The sequence below is a fragment of the Stegastes partitus genome, unplaced genomic scaffold (assembly GCF_000690725.1).
Source record: "Stegastes partitus isolate 25-593 unplaced genomic scaffold, Stegastes_partitus-1.0.2 Scaffold1443, whole genome shotgun sequence".
Taxonomy (NCBI): Eukaryota; Metazoa; Chordata; class Actinopteri; family Pomacentridae; genus Stegastes; species Stegastes partitus.
In genome coordinates, this window is record NW_007579174.1 from 171,669 (window position 1) to 192,644 (window position 20,976).

A 20,976-nucleotide genomic window follows, 5' to 3' on the forward strand; every position below is an offset into this window, starting at 1 on the left:
TGAACTATGACTCAATGTAAATTATGTTTTTCAACAGAAGAACCCAGAACATAAAGCTAAAGCTGCCTAAACATTTTCAACATAGGTTCATAGCAGTATTTGTTGTGAAAGCTTCCTTTACAAGATAATGTTTTAAAGGGGATGAAAATTTCCATACAAAATCAGTTATTTTGTTTTATGTGTTTACTTCATTTTAATGAGTGTATAAAAATTTGTTTCACACCTCAATATCTTTGTGTTGATCCGTGTCAAAAAAATACAATTACATTATCTGTGATTCAATGCTGCAAAACACTCAACATAAAAAACAAATCTAACAAGGTGAACAGACTTATAGGCACTGCACTTCACAAAATAAATAAGTACATTAGATCTTAGTAGATGTACAACTCAAATAATCATTTAATGACAGTGTAATCACAGCAACTTAAATAAAATCACTCTAGGATTTGATCAGTCATGTGTGAAAAAGACACATCAAAATGAAACAACAGGAGGCATATTAGGTATAATTCCTTATTTGGAAAATGTCCAACACACCGTTGGGATACGTGAGCTTTGCAGTGATTTCCAAAGTGACAGTCTCACTCCAGTCCAACCAGTTGTCTTATGTCCAAAAATCCCATTAAGATGATCCTGCATCGGTGACAACAAGGGATCTTGCATTTCTTTAGCATCATCATGCTCAGTTCTCAGGTTCCCCAGAAATACTTTTTAATATTCGCTGCTCCTTACGAACTCGCATTCGTTCTTTAAAGCTTTCCAACTCTTTCCTCTGAAAGTAAATACAGGACAAGCATTACTATCGTCAAATATTGAACTATACCACAGTAGCTCCAAGCAGACTTCTTTAAAAGCTTTTGTGAATAGGTCAAACAAATTGCAGATAGAGATGAATTACTCAAAAAAACAAGTATAACAGAATGTCAGTATGATTTAAAATCAGATTGATCTGAAATATTAAAATTAAAAAAGGAGGAACAGGTGTTTTTTTTGTACTATTCCTTCATTTATTGTTTTTTATAATGAAAATATTGTTTATTTTCTTTTGTTAAAAAAATAAATACTTTTTTTTTTTTTACAAAAATAGCACAAATAAAGCTTTGTACCTAACAGTATGAGGTGCAAACAATACAAGTATAGATAGATAGATAGATAGATAGATAGATAGATAGATAGATAGATAGATAGATAGATAGATAGATACCTGTACTTCCTCGCCAGGGGGGAAGATTTCCCTCTGGATAGCATAAAAATTCCCACCATAGTACAGAGAAAGAGACATTCGTTATTACAAGAACAAGACACTTCAGTGAATGAACTAATAAGCATGTTCGAAAACTAAAAACTATTACTTACCTTTCTCTTTACTATATACTCTTCAAAGTACTCTGCTTGGTTTGAGACCCAAAACATGGCCACAGGAAAAGACAGATACAGCATCATCTGCTCAATACAAAATCAGATAAAACAGACAGTGACTTGTAGTGGAAAATGTCGGGAGTGTTAATGATAATGATTAGCAAAATAGAAAACGAAACCAAGGAAGAGTCGCACCATATTCAACCGTAAGAAAAATCCATATTAAACATCCATGATCAACAAATATGTGATACTTACTCTGAACACCTCTATTTTAACACCCATTTTCACACTGACGACGGACTCGGACGGCGAAATGTTACCTAAAGCCCAGCCATTACCAAAGACCTTCAGACTACTTCCGGGTTTTGATACGGTCCAGTCACGTGGAAGCCAGGACGCATGCGTCAGTGTTGTAAGAAATACATTTTTAACAACAGTTGAAAGAAACTTGAAGTCCAAAATTTCATATACAGTTGCACCTCACGATAAAATACATTTTTATTTTTAAAAAAAATCTTAAGCTTACTTTTGAATCGCATTTGGTTTTAATACAGGTATGTTGAACCACGGTTGTCCACAGAGGGGCTCCAAACCATTGATTTTGATTCTCTCTGTGCATTTTAGGGAATATAATTACAGGCAAATGGCCCTTCGGTGAATTTCGATTCATCTGATCTGTAAACCAATCCAGGATGCAATGAAACATCACGAATTCCCATCTCTATTTTGGAAAATCAATCCTTCAGTTTTTTCACATCTGCATGATGAGAACTGCATCTTTGGGTGGTTGTTTGTTTGAGTCATTTTAGTCAATGTGTCACATTTCGGCTTTGAAAGGCGAAAAGGTCTAGCAATAGATACTGATGCCATTGAGAGCAGTGATACTAGCACCTGGAATTGAATCCGTTTTGCGACTTTTGCACAGTCTGGGTGCAGCATTTCAAGCCTTATTCGATGGTAGTTCCGTAAACTGTATGTTTTATAATGTTTAAAGTAAAAATAAACTACATCTTTGTCAATAAGTCTCCAGTCTTTACACTGGTGCACTGTGAGCATAATTTCCTCCTCAGTTGCCGCTAAAGTTGCAGTCCGTGACGCGCTCTTTACGTCCTCGTCCGAAGACCTACGCGTGACGTCATCGACAACGAGAGGTGTTCAGGATCCTCGGAGAGAAAGATCCCGCGCGCCCTGACAACCTGATAAACCCAGGTAAACGCCGTTGTTTCAGACATTATTCTGCCAGTCATGTTGTCTCAGTGAACTAATTGAGTAGACAGCAAGACACACGATAACAGCGGTGTAAGAATTAAGAGGTAGCACTGATGCCCGGCGCCCACTGAGACCGTTCTCTTGCACGGCGGCCTGTTCTGAGTAGCTAGCTTGCTAGCTAAAGCTAGTTGGCAGTTGTCTATCAAAAGACACAATAACCGCACCTACATTGTGTGTCTCTCTGACATCCCTTGCCTGTCTCACCCACTGTTGGCCCCAATTACGATATAAATAGTTCAACAGAGAATGGCACGACCACCGCGTTGGGCATCTAATGCTAGTTTGCTCGTCGACTGTCTTGTGTTGTGGGAGACGGTGACGCCGTCACGGTGATGATGGCGCACACTCAGACTGAAGCTATTTGTTGAGAATGCAGTCAGTTGAGCAGGTAACAGAAAATAGAGGTCTGCTGCTGATTTTTACAAGGCTCGGTGTCATCATCTTCAAAACAAAATGCGTTCATCTTGGTCTGCTTTCTGTTGTGCTGTGCATGGCACTGACGTCCATTACGAAACCCAAGCAATAATCTATGCCCTGTGGCCTAACGTTAGGATCTTGGCTCCTCGACGATGGTCGTTCGCAAGCGGTCATTACTCTGCAATTTATCGCTGTGTTCGCTTCATCTGGTAATTGTCCCTATCCTGGACAGATGCGTTGGGACGTGTTGTGCTTATGTCACCAATATGACCGGCTATTATAGACACAAAGCAGTGGCATTCATCCGACCTGTGTCTTCAACAGATTACTCACGCTGAGGCCCGTTACTTAGCGTGCTGTCTTGCTGTTTCCTTCGAGGAGATATCCCCGGCATTACAGACCTGTAACTTTGCTTTTTGATTTTAAAAATGTGCAATTGCTGTAGTATTTGGACACACAGTGTGGAACAACATACAAGTTTACCTTTTGAGAGACACTGGCTTACCTGTCAGTCACATTCCTATTTGGACAGGCTGCTTTGCCTAAAGGTGCACAAAGACAGAAGCACTTGAAAGCTCTTGACTTATTGTTATTGCTTACTCATACTTTATTTTTTATTTTTTGCAATATTTCTTCAGTTATATTTTGTCAGTCTGTTAGTCAGACCTATATGTATTGGGAATGAATCAAAGCCTGAGTGACTTTTATGATAAACAGATCACTGGTCAGATATAAAGCTTCTTTCAGACATCCTTTCTGTTAATCTGACTCCAACTTAACGTGTGCCCTTTTGAGCAAATGTCGCCTCAGCAATCTTACTAGGTTGGACTTATTAACATTTCCATATCACTTTAAACGTAGCACAAGTCTCAACTGCATGCTTGCACATAAACAGATAGGTAAAGTGGTACTTTGTGTTGTTTAAAGTGATTTGGGGAAAGCATTTTCCATGTTTCAGCACCAGCATTGGTCTAAAAACAACGCAAAAGACAGAGTTTGTGAGGGGAAAATCATTTCTCATTCACTTCGTTCTACAATTTCATGCCTGTTATGCTACAGACTGATATTTTGATCAAAATCAAATCTTACTGCGATGACAACGAAAACTGATGGCCCTGGTTAATGATATTCACCAATGATGAATGTAATCCTTTTTTCTTTGTTTTATTTTACAAAACAATAACAGGAGTTGCAGTTGTGTTTGTTGCCTTTAGCTTTCTGTTGTAGACGTCTCTCTGAGTGTATTAAGTACATGCTGCATCAGACAGTAGCCAGATCCACATGAGTGTCCCCAAAACTGAAGTTGCACACCTTTACGCATATGGAACAAGAGTGCCCGTAACTTAGTTTATTGTTTGTAATATAAAGTATCTTCGACATGGAGACTTGATCAATCATAATCTAACATCAAGTCTCACTGTATACTTTTCTTTACCTCAGACAGGCAAGCTGTCATACCCAGAGTCAGTTTATAAATGACAGTTATATCATTTGTGAAACCATTGTCGTCCTCAGCTTGAGTCCTGAGCTCCATCACAGCTGTTGCAATATTTTAATTTTACTGTTGGTAATATTGTAGTTAGATTGTCATCACACATGGACAGAATTTCCATTCTTTAGGAAATATTATATAAATTAGACATTTGTTTGGACAAGCTGGCTATCAGTTTATAGTCTTTTGTTTATTAGTGCATCACTATGTATTATGTATCGATAGGTGTTCTATCTATTCTCACATGGATGAGCCGTGGCTCTCTCCGTCACTGTGGTGGGTATGTCTGAATGACAGAATACAGTCACTTTAACACACTGATGAAATCAGTAATGTTACACATTCCATGTCTGAAAAGAGCTTAAGAGGTATTCTCACTATCTACACTTCAAGTGTAAATAAAATGAATGACCTGGGTCAAAGGGCATGGCATTACCAGACAATCGGTTAATCAGACAAGCTGTGAGGGTTGAGCTATTAATCACGTTACTCCAATTAATTTTCCTCGATGGCATTGATCGACTGCACCATAGGTTTAAATAAAGACTGGGTTAAAGTGCTTGAAGATTCTAGGTAGGCTGTATGTTAAAAATATTCCTGGAGTTGAATATACTTTTCTTGCACCTCTTGTGTTTTTCTTATTTTTTTTTAAATTCCTTTTTTGGTCCTGTTCTCTCTGGTTTAGTTGCCATGGTAACACCATCCTTGGCCTAGTTGTGAATGACCCCTGAATGGAAAGGAGAGTGTGGTCTGAGAACAAATGAGCGAGCGAACAAAATCTATTATACTGTGTGTGAGTGTATGTGCTTCATTTATCTCTTTTGAATCATAGACTAACTACAACCATGCTACTTTTTGGTGTCTCGTCAGTCACATTACAACTGTGTGTGTGTGTTTTTTTTTTTCTTTTTTAAGTAAGACTTTGACATGGTGAAATGTAGTCGATAATTACCTGAGTGTTCTGTATTCTTTTTCTATGGCCAGTCATTCCTATTTCTTGTTTAGCTAATAGTTATGTTTTTATTGTATTTGTAATGTCATCTATCATGGTCTGCTTGTAAGGCCCATTCTGACCAAGTCTTCAGCGTCATTAGAATCAGACAATATTCTTAATCGCTTACAGTCAGGCTTAGTCACTTTGTCACTTCAACAAATGTGATTTACTTGTGACTCACCCATGTAATTTTCAGATTGATTCACAAATCTAATCTATTACAGAGTAATTTTTAAAAATCTTTTGTTAATCTTCTACATACTTTTCCGAAATTCACCTAGTGTGGGCATTGATACAGTCTGTTTGTACACAAATGTCACATCTCATAAACCTGTGCACATTCTCATGTCTCAGTGTTGCTAATTTTGCAAATTGCCAATTCAGTCAAAACGTTACTCAGCCCGATTTCAAAGATATCCCTTTGTACCAAGAGCTGGTTGCATATTTCAGAAGCCATAGGCTGGCCTGTTTTATTAGGAAACAGTTGTTCTAACTTTCACAGTTCAAAGGCAGTCATTTCATCCTCTTCTCCTCATGCGTCTCAGCAGGTATTAATGACACGTGTGTTACTATTAATGATCAGAGTAGCTTGAAAAATATACAAACATATATTCTCAGTTGTTAGTTTTTTTGGGTCAGGAACTGATTTAATCTTGACTGCCGCTGTGATCAACAGTGTCAGACTTCTTGGGATACGACAACATGTGAAGCAGGGTTTAGACATCAGCCACTTAAATGTGCCGAGTAATATCTGTTGGTTTGACAAGACAGCAACAGAGACTGGCATTTCTCTGTGCTGTACTCAGGGTATATTCTCCAGTGAACTTGCCCATTAGATTAGGTGTAAGAGCATACATGAGAGGCCCAAGAACACAAATAAGCTGTGTGAATGTCTGCCCATTTGAAATGATTGACTGGGTAGTGAACACAACTTTGGCATAGCATCACCTTTAAAGTTGATAGAGTAAACTTGTAGTACACACTTGCGTATTTATATTTCTGACATTTATCAGTCTGTGTTTTTGCCCTCCTGGTGGATGTATGTCCAATATTCACTTTCTCTTATCTTTGTTTTTGGTCTCTGTCAATTTCAAAAAGAAATATTTGTTTTTATCCCCATTTTTTTTTTAAATTTAAAGACTATATGCTGCCTTATATATAATGATTTTCAGGCACTTTGAAAAATATTTCAGAAAACGTACACATGTGCTGTTCAACATTCAATAACCGATAAGTTTTTGCTCAATATTTTTACCTTTATGTAGCTCAGATCTAAAGTTAATATTGCCATTGATATTTTCATTAAAACATTTAGTAATTATGCCACCTTAGTTGGAGAAATCATAAAACAAATCTCAGTGGAACTTCTACAGACTCAAGATGGATTGAGATTAGGAAAACATGATCTTAGTGTGGAGTATGTAATAAATGAGTGGTTGGTGCCCGCATTGTTGGGAAGAAAAACAGTAAGTTAAAAGGTCCAGATCTTCTTTGAAAGTAAAATCCTAAAAGTATGAAAATTCTGAAAAGGGTAAGAATGTAAACATCCGTTGTGTAAGAACACGACCGTTTCTCAATTAACTACAGAGATGATGGACAAAGGCAGGTGGATCGGGCCAAAGTTCGATACCAACATTGTTCAGTTGTGATTGGTCATGTAGCTGGTTGTATGCTAAACGTACTCACTCATTTCAGATGGCATGTGAGCATCAGTGGAACAAGGAAAAAAAGTGAGAGTGCAAATCCAGGGGGGCTGGAGCCTATCCCAGCTGACTTAGGGCAAAGGCAGGGGATACCCTGGACAGTTCACCAGTCTACCACAGGGCTACACTTAGAGACAGACAACCAAGCACACTCACATTCACACCTACGGACAATTTAGAATCCCCAATTAACCTCAACATGTTTTTGGACTGTGGGAGGAAGTAGGAAAACCCGGAGAGAACCCATGCTGCACGGGGAGAACATGCAAACTCCACGCAGAAAGATCCCGGGCGTCCTCTATTTTTTATTTGTTTGAAATAATATTTATTTGGTAAATTTCACTTTATTGGTAGGTTGCAGCCAGTTGCATCAGTTTATTATCATGTATTTGGTATTTGGTATGTTTCGCTGTACCGAACCGTGACTTGGAACACTTGAATAGTTAAAATTGAGGCAACAGAAGCCAGGACTTTTAGTCTCCAGTAGTCGCCAGCGATTCTTTATTTAGACCCCCCTGCCTTTTAAATGCCCACTTATAAGCGAAAATGCAGACTTTCTGATAAAAAAAATTTAAGTTTCAAGGCTAAGCTGAGATAAGCCTGATGAAATTATCAGGTTGATTTTATTGTTTCATCTAGGGTTTTTTTTAAAAATTATTTTTCAACCGTAAGGCAGATCTTTCATAGGTACAGAAGATCTTGTAGAACTGATTTTAGAGGCTGAATGGTATTCCTAGAAATGAGCACATGTTTAAAAAAGTTGGTGCTGCTGTGAATTGGAATGGCATATTCCCTCACTCTGGATATGGTAACTGTGTTTCGCACTATAGTAAAGAATATACAGGTCTATGCAATGTTTACTCAGTTCAAGGCGAGATATCAAATGCTTGCAGTTGCAGAGATTTTCTCGGTATAAAAAAAAAAATCATAATTTTATTACAGAGGCATTCTTTGTTAGATTAAAAATTCCCAAATAAGAAGGAAAGGCTTTGGCTCATTACTACTAAGTACCTCTTTCACCACCTGTTTTCATTCTGATGTTTTCACAGCATATAAATTAATGTACACACGTGTGTGCTACACCTTCTAATGGCAAAATGCCTGTTTCCTTTTTTCTTTGCTCTTGATCCCTGTAGATTTCAGCTGCTTCGGTACTCTGATGATTAATGGAAGCACTCCCAGACTTTTCTTGAGAATCTCTCTGTGCACTGCCCCCTCTTCCTCTTACCCAACCCCCAGTCTAAATGCAATCCTCTCCTTTTGCTTTACCCTGTGCTCTCGCTATCATCCCTCCCGCCCTTCTTCACTGTGTCTGAATACGATCTCCCCCCACCCTTCTAGCGACACGGCCATTGGTTTGGCCTTCAGTGAATTGCTGTAGGTTGGAGCTTTGTCACTCTGGCAGCTGCTGTATTGTCTCTGGGAATGGTGCATATGGCACGTGGACGGAGAAGTGGGGCTGTGAGGACACCGTCAGTGTGGCTGCTCCACTAAAGTGCTGCTGCTTGTTTAATATAAGAAAACAGACATTGTGCATTGCACTCAACAGTCACCTGACAAGTATACATTTCACAGGATGGCTCTTTAATTGCCTGATTTTTATTGGGGGGAGGTTGACATCTGACCAGTTTTGAAAGTGTGGGTGTGTGACAGCTTTCATGCGTGAGACTTTAGATTGATTTAGAAGTGGGAGGTCAGCAGTCAACTTGCCTCTGGTAGTGTATATTAATCATATAGATATGTAATACGGTTGAATATATTGTGGTGAAGACAAACACTCTGATGAATTCAAGAGTAACAAAGTCATGAAATATAAAGAATATTAATTTAACATGAGTGGCCTCTCATATTCCCTTAGATTTGTTAGTGATCTCGTTTGGTAAGTAGTGATTAGATTATTAGAAGTGGAGGGTTACTTTACCAAAGTTCAGAGGCAGCATTGTAGCATTGTCAGGAAGGTTGGACGACTGGTGCAGAGAAAAGAGGATCTGTGTACGTCACATCTGTTTCTTGAGATTGTATCTTGAGTTGTGACTCCTGCCTCGCAGCTATGCTTCCATATGTTGCCTGATTCGACCATTGCACAGAAAGATTCCTGTTCCTTTTGGCTCTTTAACAAGCATTTAGCAAACTATATGAGACTACATTTACTAGAACCTTTTTATTTTGTAATTATAATGCAGAAATTGTGACTTGGCATTTAGCTGACCTGTTGTGAACTTGAGTCTCAGTTTTGTGAATTGTTTTATCATATCTCTTAATAAAATCTTACCTGAAGTTAACTATAAGCATATGACCACCGTCGTATTTTACATTATATTAGTCTGGACAGTAAAGCATTAATTATTTTGTGAATAGTCCTGTTTCTGCTGCCAATTCAATGTGGACACTATACTGTTGTGAACGTAGTTATTGGAGGCTACTCTGCTACAGGAATGCACAGTGGGTGGTCTCCCTTTTTTTGTGTACTTTCTATCGCAATAAAAAGCAAAATATCTCTGTACAGACACACATTATAGCACCATTTCAGCGTTAATCTCAGGACATGCTAACACACCTGAAAACACATGTTACATGGTCATTCACATACACTGGGCATGCAAATGCCAGTCTAAACAAAAAGCAGGGGATTGGTTGGTTAAGGCACTTTCAGACATGCACTTCTTTCCATTAATCTGTTGGAAATTGAATGTGTTAGCCTCATGTCCGAATGAGCTCCCTGGTCACTTTGTTGTTGCGACAGAAATCTTTGGTCAGACCTAGTAACATGCCACTGCATTAACAGATAGATTTCCATAAATTACGCACTTCAACTTGTGTATAGCAGGTTAAAAAAGAATTTATCCATATTTCAGTGCTGAAATGGGTCCAAAAACCTCAGTGAGCACTGAAGACCGCTCGCGTGCCAAAATCACACCAGCTGTTTGTAGAATATTTTTTCTCTGAGTTCATTACTCACCTGCAGCAACGACACAGCAGAAAGATAGGTAACTTCATGAATTACTCTTAATTATAAATTATTCCTGATGCAAAAACAGGATCACCTCTGGTCAGGGTCTAACGGCAAGTCATGCTGTGTACTCTTCTTCACATCAGACAGGTGAGCTGCCAAACAGAATCATTGTGTATAAGCTATAAATAAATCATTTGTTACATAGGGGTCATCACCACAGCTGTGAGGATGTTTTTATTTTACTGTTCCTAAAGAAGTAGTAAGATCATCATCATACATGGACAGAATTTTCTGTGTAGGAAGTTATGTGTCATGCGTTACTTGATGTACCGTCCAATCTTTCATGAATGATGAACATTGCATGCATGCATGCTGTGGCTTTTAATGTAGAAAATACTGCAAAGGAAGAACAGCAATGGCTAAGAGTAAGTCTTCCTTAACTGCACAGCAGCTGTTAGCATAGACATTGAGATAAACGATGCCTGTAATTTGTTGTCCGAACAAATTTAGCTGCTGGTTGGCAAGGCTGATCTTTTCTTCTTCTTCCACAAAAAGCTCACAAGGTAGGATGGATGCATCAGGGAACAACACTAAGGGATACTTAAAATCCTATTAGAAAGCAAAAATGAGTGTCTGAGTCATCATTTCCAAAAGTCTTTGGTTCTGCCTGTCTGGACTCAAACACAACCCTGAAATAGAAAAGTCATCGGTGCTTGCAGAAGTCTTTGTTTTAGGGGTCCTGAAATGCTAAAGTATGAATGTGAGGCACAAATTTATCAGAAGTTATTTGTTTGAAAATTAAAACATATTAGTGTGAATGTAGCCTGTTACACTTAGATCAGTGTTCAGTTTTGTTTTTCTTCACATTCCCAGCTGATAGTGTTCTACTTCCCTATGACCTACCCAGCGTTCACGTTTATCACAAGTTTACCTGTAGTCTTGAGGTGGACACTGTGCAGCTTCTGCCTTCATACAAGTTGTTGGCGGCAGAATATTGACAGTAATTACTGTAATGTACATCCATCCGTCCATACACCACTTTAACCTTTCTAGAGTTGTGGAGGGGCTGTAGCCCATCTCAGCTGACTTAGAACGAAGGCAGGATACACCCCGGACAGATCACCATTCCGTCACAGGGCTACACACAGAGACAGAAAACCAAGAACACTGACATTCTCCCCTATGGCCAATTTAGAATCACCAGTTAACCTAAGCATGGTTTGGACTGTGGGAGGAAGCTGGAGAACCCGGTGAAAACCCACGCAGCAACCAACATGCCATCCTTGTAATTTACAGAATTTGACATTTATATGACTATTAGGTATAAAACCCTTGCCTTCATGAGCAACCTGATCACACACTTGGTGTGTTTTGTTTTGTTTTATACAACTAGAGTTCAATAGTGTTTTTCAATGGGTTTGACTGTTTTGATGAATTGATCTCTTTGATCAAGTTCTCAGTTTGGATTGAATGTTATTTAGAGTTACTGGTGTTTCTAGGACTACAGGGTTGGTTGCATACATCTGGCTTAATATTAAATGTTTACTACTCAATAGTTTACTGGGGGGGGGGGAGTATTGGAGAAGTCTGGTGACAGTGAACGCTTGTGCTGATTGAGGAGAGGACTGAGTGCAGATAAGGGAGTCCTTAAATTGGTGGGGGAAGGCATACGCAAGATTACTCTAAGGGAAGAGAGCGAGTGGGGGTGGGGCATGATGAAATGGACAGAGAAAAAGACAGGAAGGGGGTGGGGTGTTAAAGGTGTAACAGAGTGAGAGAGAGAGAGAGACAGAGTGAGAGAGAGAGGACAGAGCAAGGACCTCAAGCTATTGATGGGGAAAGAGGGGAGGGTGGAATGAGCAAGCGCGTAGGAGAGAGAGAGGGAGGGCTGTGTGGGCTGAGGCTTGCTGAATGAGGAAGCAGCAGAGCCATTTTTACTGTTGAGTAACTGCATGCTGGTCTGCCTGTGCTAGAGAGAGGGTGAGAGAGCGAGCTAGAGGAATAAAGTGCTCCTCCAGGATCTTATCGGAGCCCTCTCCCCTCTCTCGCCTTCCCTTCTCCTCCTTGTTCATCTCTTGGTTGCTGCTTGTGTCCATTTAAGTTGGGGAGGCCCTGGAGAGGACACACAATGGAGCGAAGAGCCTGTGGCAACTGGGCCGTTGTACTGCTGAGAGGGGGATGGGGTAGAGAGAGGACCGGTTCACACAGCTAACACAGCTTGCCGGCTGGAGGTTTCCAACAGCCTCTCCTCCCTGCCTGGACCCACTGTTTCCAGGCAGGGGCCTTTTTCCTGGAACAGCCACCCTCAAACTCCGCTTGGACTACACTAAGGATTACTCACCGTGTTCTGTGGGATTTTAGGATACATGCTGGAGCCTGAAGAATAAATCTCTTTTGTATTTTGGATGAGGGAAAAGGAAAAACAAACTTCTATGTAATTCTTTCATGCCCGATTCTGGTTTTCGGTTTCTGTTTTTGTTTAGTGGAATTCATAAATGGATTACAAAATGCATGCCAAGTCAAACGATTTGCTGGATTTTCAAAAACTGGATGCCCTTCTGGAAAAAATTGCACATTCAGTCTCTGTGAAAAGGTAATGCTATTCTGTGAAAATGATTCTTATATAGAATTTTCAGATGTCTTTGAGTCTCTGTCGTCTTAACATTTATGTGTATACAAAATGTTAGCAGTTTGAATACATGGTTAAAAAGCTAAGAAGGAAGAATAATTAAGCACAGCCTGGAGTCATGGTTCTTGGGACTATCATGTGGTTAAGACTATCTTAAGTTTTCCATGGCCTAGCACCCCAGTCCAGTTTAGAAGTATGCCTTCAGTGTTGCGTTGAGAATAGTATTGTTATCCAGATTTCAGCCAGAAGCCATGAACCTACCTCCTGGGGAGAGAGAGGGGGGCATGGGGGGAAGGGGGACGAAGGAGGAAGAGTTCGGTTGTGTGTGTGGCAGTAGTAGAAATGTCTCCTGATTCCTGGCAGGGTTCGGTTTGCTTATCCTAACCAGCTGGAAGTTTCGCTTCAAAGAACCAACATGATTCTTGCCTTTTCCTGTTATGTGCCTGACTCATGGTTAGTCTTTTTGAGTCAGTTTGTGTGCTCATGCACTGACTCATATAGAAAGTGCTTGTAACTACCACAAGGGCTACTTCTTTAGGTTTGAAACCAGTCAGGTTAGTATTCAAAACGGCAAATCCTTTAAGAATGAATCATTTCTGGTTTAAAAAGCAATTAGACAGATGAAAATACAGACCAACTTGTTCTTCTCTTGCATTTGTCTAGAAGCCGAGGTAGAACAGGTCACGGGTGATTACTATTGAATTGGTAAGCATCCAAAACTAGGATTTGGAACCATCGAGAAATAAAATACAGTCCTCTGGCCAACAAGTGTTGCCATAGAAACATCGGCAACATTTGTTTTTCTTCAAGCCATGTTTCAGAGGTCCTCAAAAAAGGTAGCAAAAGGCCAATCACACATGATACAAAGCATACTAAGAATAGCTTACCCTGCTAAATACTTAATGTCTCTTGGAGAAAGAAGTTGCACCAGCACAATCTAAAGTGGATATGCAAATTTAGAGCTTAACCTCTCCCGAAGAGATCATCAGTCAGTGATGAATAGTAAATCATTAAAACTCTTTTAAAATCCCTACATGTATTCCCCCGTTCAAGATTTTTATTGTGTGTTATCCAGCAGCACATGTAACCTGCATGTTAAAGTAATACATTCAATTAACGCTCTTCTTATTATTTTGGTTCAATTAATTACATATTGTCACATTTAAATTTGCTGCATAGACTCAGCCTGTCATTATTAGCAAATAATGACATGATGAAATATCATTCTAGTCATTTTGCTAGCTTTATTGGAGAGCATAGCATGTAGGACTTAAACACAATGAATCAACAGTTGTCCTTGAGATGCCAGCAGGTCACAGGTAATGGTCTGTTGCTTACCTTTTCTAGTAATTTTTGGTGTGGCTGTCACTGTTTGCATGTTTGAATTGGCAGTAGAGAAAAACAGCACTCTGGTTGTTAAGCATAGAAAATCACAATGTCACTCATTTAGTGTAGTTTCTCATTATTTTTCCATTCATTTCTTCTTTTTTTTCTTAAGTTAGAGGGCCACAGGCCACAAGCTGATTATGCCAGCAAAGGAAAGCACAACATTATACCTTGGCATTCCTGTCAGGTGTTGTGGTGCATCATCATTGTTTTGGTATGGCTTGATGCAACTAAAAACACTGGTAATTGATGTGCCAGGGATATACTACAAGGACTGCAATACCTGGTTACAGTGCCAGTGAACATTTCTGTAATTAATTCCTAATGGTGATTAATCCTGTAAGTGAGCCCAAAAGACAGGTGACTTCATAAACTAAGTAACCTTATCTTGTAGCCAATCTAAAGGGAATAAAACAAAAATAGAAACATTAAAGACAAAAGTGCAAAGAGACCAATGAATAAGAACATCCGTAGAATCAACACATTGATGTATATTGGCAGCATAAGAGTGAAGGGCTGGTGAATGAGCAGGGAGTGGTGTTCCTGGCCTTGTCACTGTAGACCCATTAATTATTTATTTCGTTGCTTTCAGGAAAAACACAAGCCATCATTCTGACACTTAGTGGGTGCCTCACGTCGAATCTGCAGGCCTACATTTTTGCTTGAAATCGACCCCCACATTCGTGCATGAATGATTAATAGCTTACTTTCACGGGGGACGCAGACATCTTGCTATTATGTTTTTCTCCCCCTTTCAAGTAGGACAGTCATTGTGAGGCTACACGCAGGACCAGATTTCCTGGTGTGAGACGTGCACCCCCACCCCAGTAACTAGAACCACTTCCTCCCCAGAAAACATTCCACAGCAGTCTGCAGTGATGTATGTCCAGGTCAAAGGTCAACTGTTATTCCAGAGCTGAGAACGATATAGGCCATGCAGCAGCAGGAGGTGAACTCCTTGATTGACCTGCGTTAGGCGCTTCTGCAGACTTGATTAGTCTCACATGCCAACATTGCTGTTACACCAGGACAGCAGGTCATTGAGACCGGTGTATCCTGGACTGACATCAATATCGAGTTTTACTTGATTAAAATGAAAGCAAAAAAACAAGATAATGCTTACAAAACTGCAATAATCATTTGAATGCAGTGTAATGTTATCTGAATTGTTGATCTAACTACCTATATGTTTATGTAGCTTAAATGTGACATATGCTTGTAAAATTTTGATTTCTAGGAATGTTTTTTATTTTAGTGGCTGTAGTTGCTGAAAAATAATGTCTATTCCTCAAGTAAGGCAATCTTAACAATCATAATGTTTTGTGTGCAGTTTGCTAAACATTACTTCTTGACATCGTACCTAGTTTTTGTCTTGATTTACTACGCTGCGTGTTTATTGATGAAAATGATCAGTCAGTGAGTTGATTGACAGAAAGCAGATGTTTAAGACTAAAGAATTAATCAATTTATCCCCCCCAAATGCAGCAGATTAATATCATCAATATTTAAATGATATAATGTATAACATTATTTTTTAGTCACATCCCTTTTAATATAAATATTAAAACTTGGGAAGGTTTTCTTAAAACTAGAGACGGTTTAATGCCATTTAAGTTTTAATGGCAGTAATATAGTGGAGAAAAATCAAAAAACAAAAGGATTAATCTTTATTGGTAATAAGTGCTTTATTGTTACTTACTATAACATAAAGGGGACCAGAAGAAACAGGCTCAGACAGATCACTTTACAAATATTATATCAACATCAGTTATATCATTTTAAATGACAGTTGTTGTTTCTGTGTTAGGTTCAAATGACACACACAGGTCACAAACCAAACCACTGCTTTGTTATCATATAGCATAATCCCTAGTAATTCTCAAGATTCAATACAAGAGATTTTAGCTGCTGAGTTAAAAAGCCTCGTGTTTAGGCTTTTTGCTTCCTGGGACTGTTGGGGGGGAAAACACTTGCATGACATTTTGGCTCTGTGTCCGCCAACGCGTTTTAGTCCAGTTGAAAAAAGCAAGGCACTCTTCTGAAAATGTCCAGCAAAGACCCCTTAAAAATACTTCAGAGGGACAGTATTCTTTTTCAGCTGAGAAACATTTCTTGCCAAGATATGGAATAGTTAGAGAAGTAATTAAAAATATTGATTAACCAGCTGACTCCAGCTTACCTGGTAGACTCATGGTGAAGTCGTCCTCAGAGCATTGTTTTTTCATAATGATATTGTGGTAGTCCAGAAGTATCATCTTGTGCAGACATAAATAGTCAGTGTCTAGCAGTATTGACCTCTCTTCCATCATTGATTAGTTGTTGTTCAACAGTTGTTCAAATAGAAAGTGATGGTTAGTAAATGTAGTACTTCTAGTGCCCCAGCTCCATTGTGATCGGACGGCTGGGTAAAAAGTGGCAGTGAGGAGTGCAGTGTTTTACCCAAGATGAACATTTTTCAAGTCTTGGGGACCAGAAGAAATTGACAATCACTTGGTGTGGAATAGATGCTGAGCGTCTCATCATTCTGTCGCCGTTTTTAGCGTAGCGTAAGTATGCTGTGCTCACATGGCATTGTAGTTGGAATAAATGTGCTGGTCTCAGAATAATTGCTTAACTGGACATGCTTCCTTATACAGTAGACTGTCCTTGAATATAATTTCAACATAATTGATGTACAGTGTCAGTGATTTTACAAGAGGCTATTCCATGTAAGTTATTTGGTGAAATTTAAACAGTTAATAAATCCCCAGTAAGTTAATGCAATGTACAGTTACATTGTGAAAAATAAATATAGCAATCAAATGAGGTAAAATGCCTTTTGCCTTGAACTCTGTCACTTGTTTGGTGTTCAGTGGGGAATAATGAAATGCTTCTTTATTATGCAATCAATATGGCTTAGCAGAAACTATTAATAAAAACTTTATGCATGACAATGGTTTCTAAAGAGGTCATTGATGCTGTTGTTCTTGAAAGTGTCTCCCTGTCAGCGGAGCCTAGCAGGTTAGCCGAATATCAGCATTAAGAAGTATTTAATGTGGAAACATATTGTCTCGATAGGTTGCGAGGTGATTGAAGTGCGAAAACCTGTGTCCCAATGTGTTCATTAGTTCACATGAGAGAGAGTATTGAGGAGCACCAGGCATCAACAAACCAGACTAGGATCAGTGGCACTGCAGGAGTCATTTGAAAGTATTGCTTCATTAAATACTTTGTACTGCATGTCTGTATTGCAGATGGCTGAATCCTACAAGAGATGTCGTCATTGTCGTTTATTGCATCTGTCTCTTTGTTACAAGAAGTTTGTTTACACTTGTCATTGTTACAGTGCTGTAATGTCAGTGATTGTCACTGAGTGTGCTTGGCACTGATGTTAATGAGTTGTTTAGGACCATCTGGCAGTATTTGTGTGTATATGATGGGACTTTGCTCCCTGCAGTATTCGAGGCCAGCTGGAGCAGGCTCATATCTTTTTTGACTTTGTCCTTGTAGAAGATTCCCAGAGTTCTCTGTCTGCCTCACATCCCTACCCATCTGGACTGTACCTGTCTGTGTTTCTGGCACATTCTGTTTCGCTTCAGACCGACTACTTCTTGTGTTTTGCCGGTAGAGCTGCTACAGTTAATCAAGCAATGTACTATTTGTCAATTATGAAAAAAGTTATCATCTATTTTATAATCAATTAATCAAATTGAATATATTTTGAGTGAAAAAAGTCTTAATTCTTTAATTCCAACGTCTTAAATTTAAATATTTTCTTTTTTCTTACTCCTTTATGACAGTAAACTGATTATCTTAGGGTTATGGACAAAACAAAACATTTCAGGATGTCGTCTTCAGCTTTGGGAAACACTGATGCACATCTTTCACCGTTTTCTGACATTATATATAGACCAAACAACTAATCAGTTAATTCAGAAACCAATCAACAGATGGTTCAGTCTTGCATTCCCTCCTGTTTTAATTTACTTGCAGCAGTGTTCAGGCAGAGCGTGTGATTTGGACTCATAATCTTCATCCCCAACTATGGCTTGGCAAGTAATCGAATGAAATGAATCATCAACATTATGACTTTCTAAACAAGACAGTTTCATTCAGGTGAATGTGTTCAATGAATTCATTCTTTCACATGGATAGCCAACCCTAGTGCTCTGAAGCTGTCTTCATTTGTCTACAACCCTTGAGACACAGCATTCAATTATACAGGTGTTTGCAAACACTACTCTATAACCTAAAACTAATTTGATAAGCACTTGATGTCAGGAAATGCAAACCTTAAGTATTTATGCTGTTTAAATTTTGATTTCTTGAAATGCGTAATAAGGATAACAGAAATGTTACAGTGAGATACACAGTTTGATCAAATTATGTCTGTTTACTTGTGCACTCATCAGTCCCTGAAGCTATTAAAATTCTCTTCGTGACGCATTTTATCTCCCTGTAAAAAAATGTGTCTTTTAAAAAAAAACCACTGGAACACTTGGTAATTAACAAAAACAACAATAGCTAAAGCATTTTGAGGAACACACACACATTACTCTTCATTTTACAGTTATGATTGAAAGCTTGTTGTGTTGGCAGTTAGAACGGGTTACCTAAGCTTATCTTCCTGAAAATTTAACCCGACTTCCTGATAACTTGCCCAAATGTTGTTATTCTAGTTTGGCTAGGTGAACTATTTTTGTGCTACAGTAAATAAAATTGTGCTTTCTCTCCATAGTCTTCACCAAGGTCATTTTTTAAAATATATTTTTGATTAACTTGGCCTTTGTGTCACAGTTGTCACAAAAAATTTGCTGCCAGAACCCAGCTACTAGAAAACTACTACTCGTGTGCTACCTGTTGTCAAGAAAGTATATGAGATTTTCTTATGGCTCTCAAAGCTAGCGCATTTTTAAAGGATTTTTGGAATTCTTAAGATCAGCTTAGTCTTTGGGTTATATAGGGCACCCACTGGATCACCAGTGCCCCTTTCCAATGAAGGCTTTTCAATTTGGAGCTGTAGAATCAGGAACTGCTTATGTCAGGGGTGGGATAATTGTGACCAGCAAGTCAAAGTTTGTCAGCTGCCATTTTGTAATGATCATAGCTAGTCTACCTAATCCAAAGAGGAAGAAAACAACAGCTTCACTATGTGTTGTGTGGAAAGTCAATGAGGTCAATAAAACCGTGTCATTTGTTATGCCTTTCGATGTTTTCATGTCGCCAATTTGCATTTACGGGGCTGTGGAAAAAGTGCATCTGGTGTAAAGCCAATACTGCATTTCACAAGAAGAGCATCATACCAGCAATGAAATGTGGTGGTGGTGGTGGTGGTGGTGTGATGGTTTGGGGATGCTTTGCTTCCACAGAACCTGGACGACTTCATATTTGATGGAGACATGAATTCTACTCTCTATCAGAAAATCCTCTGGGAGAATATCTACCAATTAGTTCATGATCTACAGCTCAAAAACAAATGTGTTCTGTAGCACGACAGTGACCCAAAAGCACAAGTCCACCTCTGAGGGGCTAATTTTCAAGGTCTTCAAGTCGCTGAATCAAAGTCCAGACTTAAATCAAATTGACATTCTGTGGCAAGACCTTATAAAGGCAGCACAAGCTCAAACCATCTAATATAGCTGAATTAAAACTATGCAGAGAAGAGTGGGCCAAAAGACTGGCGGCGTAGAAGACTGATCATAAGTTATCGCGAATGTTTAACTGCAGTTGTTGCTGCCAAAGGTGGCCCACCCTGTTATTAGGTTTAGGGGGGAAAATACTTTATCACAGGGGTGATACAGGTTTTCAATAAGACGTCATTTTTAAACTGAATTTTGTGTTTTGTAGGTTATCTCTGTATAATAAATAAATATTAGTTTGATGAGCTGAAACATTTAAGTGTAAAATATATGCAAAAATAGAAGATATCAGGAAGGGGCCAATACTTTTTCACAACAGTGTATATAGGCTGTTGCATACTGGTTGCTGTTTGCAACATCTGCATCGAACTGCAGGAAAACATAGATGTGTCAGAACCTCATTGACTGTCCATCAGTGATCTGTGAGAGAGAAAACTTCTCTACTTAGGGGAATATTAATAACAAAACTTGTGTTCGAACATGTATACTGTGACATAAGGCTATCGTGGATTTTTATCCCATGTAAAAGCAAACTGGTGCTTAGGAAGTTAAGCTAACTCTGAACCAGTGCTAGCCCCTGCCCACAACTGGCAGCCAGGTCACACTGTTGAACAGAAGGTATAGATTGTTTACTTACGATCGCTCAGAGGAGACAGATGTAGCGAATGACATCCGTGGGAAGACAACAAGACATTCATAGTTCCTTCTCTCTCTGTTTTCATGTCATCGACAACCAGTGGTCAGTTATTATAGATCTGATGGTGAAGGCTATTGAAAAGTCAGAATAGGAATATGATCAGCATAAATTATTGTAGCTAAAGGCATAAATGTGGTTAAAATCATTTTCATCTGTCTTGTGTTGAATGTGAGTGGACTACTTCAGGTCTGTAGGATACGGCTGTTTTAGTTGTTGTCTTTTTGTAATCTCTCTATTAAGCCAATTTAGCAAAACGTTAAAATGTGATTTTAGCTAGGAATTTGAGCTGGAAGTCAACATGAATGTACACATTCATGCCGTGAGTCAAGAAAAGTTCAGTTATTTTTTTAGCTTCATTTTTTATGATATTGTATTTGTTAGGTCTTTGTTCATCCAGCCTTTGGAAGGCATCTGACTTAGGCTTGTGCCGTTTCTTTTCACATTTCTCATTTC

General features: G+C 39.0%; 2 protein-coding genes across 2 annotated transcripts in view; one reads left to right on the forward strand and one right to left on the reverse strand.

The window, feature by feature from the left end:
- Positions 1 to 178: 178 nt before the first annotated feature.
- On the reverse strand, positions 179 to 1,739 carry pet100 (PET100 cytochrome c oxidase chaperone). Its single transcript, XM_008299657.1, has 4 exons — positions 1,621 to 1,739; positions 1,360 to 1,446; positions 1,208 to 1,240; positions 179 to 775 (listed from the first exon to the last, which is right to left on the reverse strand). Exons 1-4 carry the CDS (start codon positions 1,645 to 1,647, stop codon positions 686 to 688), a joined length of 237 nt encoding a protein of 78 aa, XP_008297879.1. The 5' UTR covers positions 1,648 to 1,739; the 3' UTR covers positions 179 to 685.
- Positions 1,740 to 12,122: 10,383 nt separating this feature from the next.
- brd4 (bromodomain containing 4) overlaps positions 12,123 to 20,976 on the forward strand; it is a 29,000-nt gene continuing 20,146 nt past the window's right edge. The window contains exon 1 of the mRNA XM_008299658.1: positions 12,123 to 12,786. Coding sequence (XP_008297880.1) covers positions 12,689 to 12,786 — 98 coding nt within the window. The 5' untranslated portion in view covers positions 12,123 to 12,688. The remainder of the gene's footprint in view (positions 12,787 to 20,976) is intronic.

Bases quoted from the DNA above. Each gene is read 5' to 3' on its own strand.
- pet100 (XM_008299657.1), bottom strand. From the start codon at position 1,647: ATGGGTGTTAAAATAGAGGTGTTCAGA. The intron at 1,447-1,620 runs GTAAGTATCACA...TGTATTGAGCAG, and splicing joins TTAAAATAGAGGTGTTCAGA to ATGATGCTGTATCTGTCTTT. The intron at 1,241-1,359 runs GTAAGTAATAGT...TATGCTATCCAG, and splicing joins AGTATATAGTAAAGAGAAAG to AGGGAAATCTTCCCCCCTGG.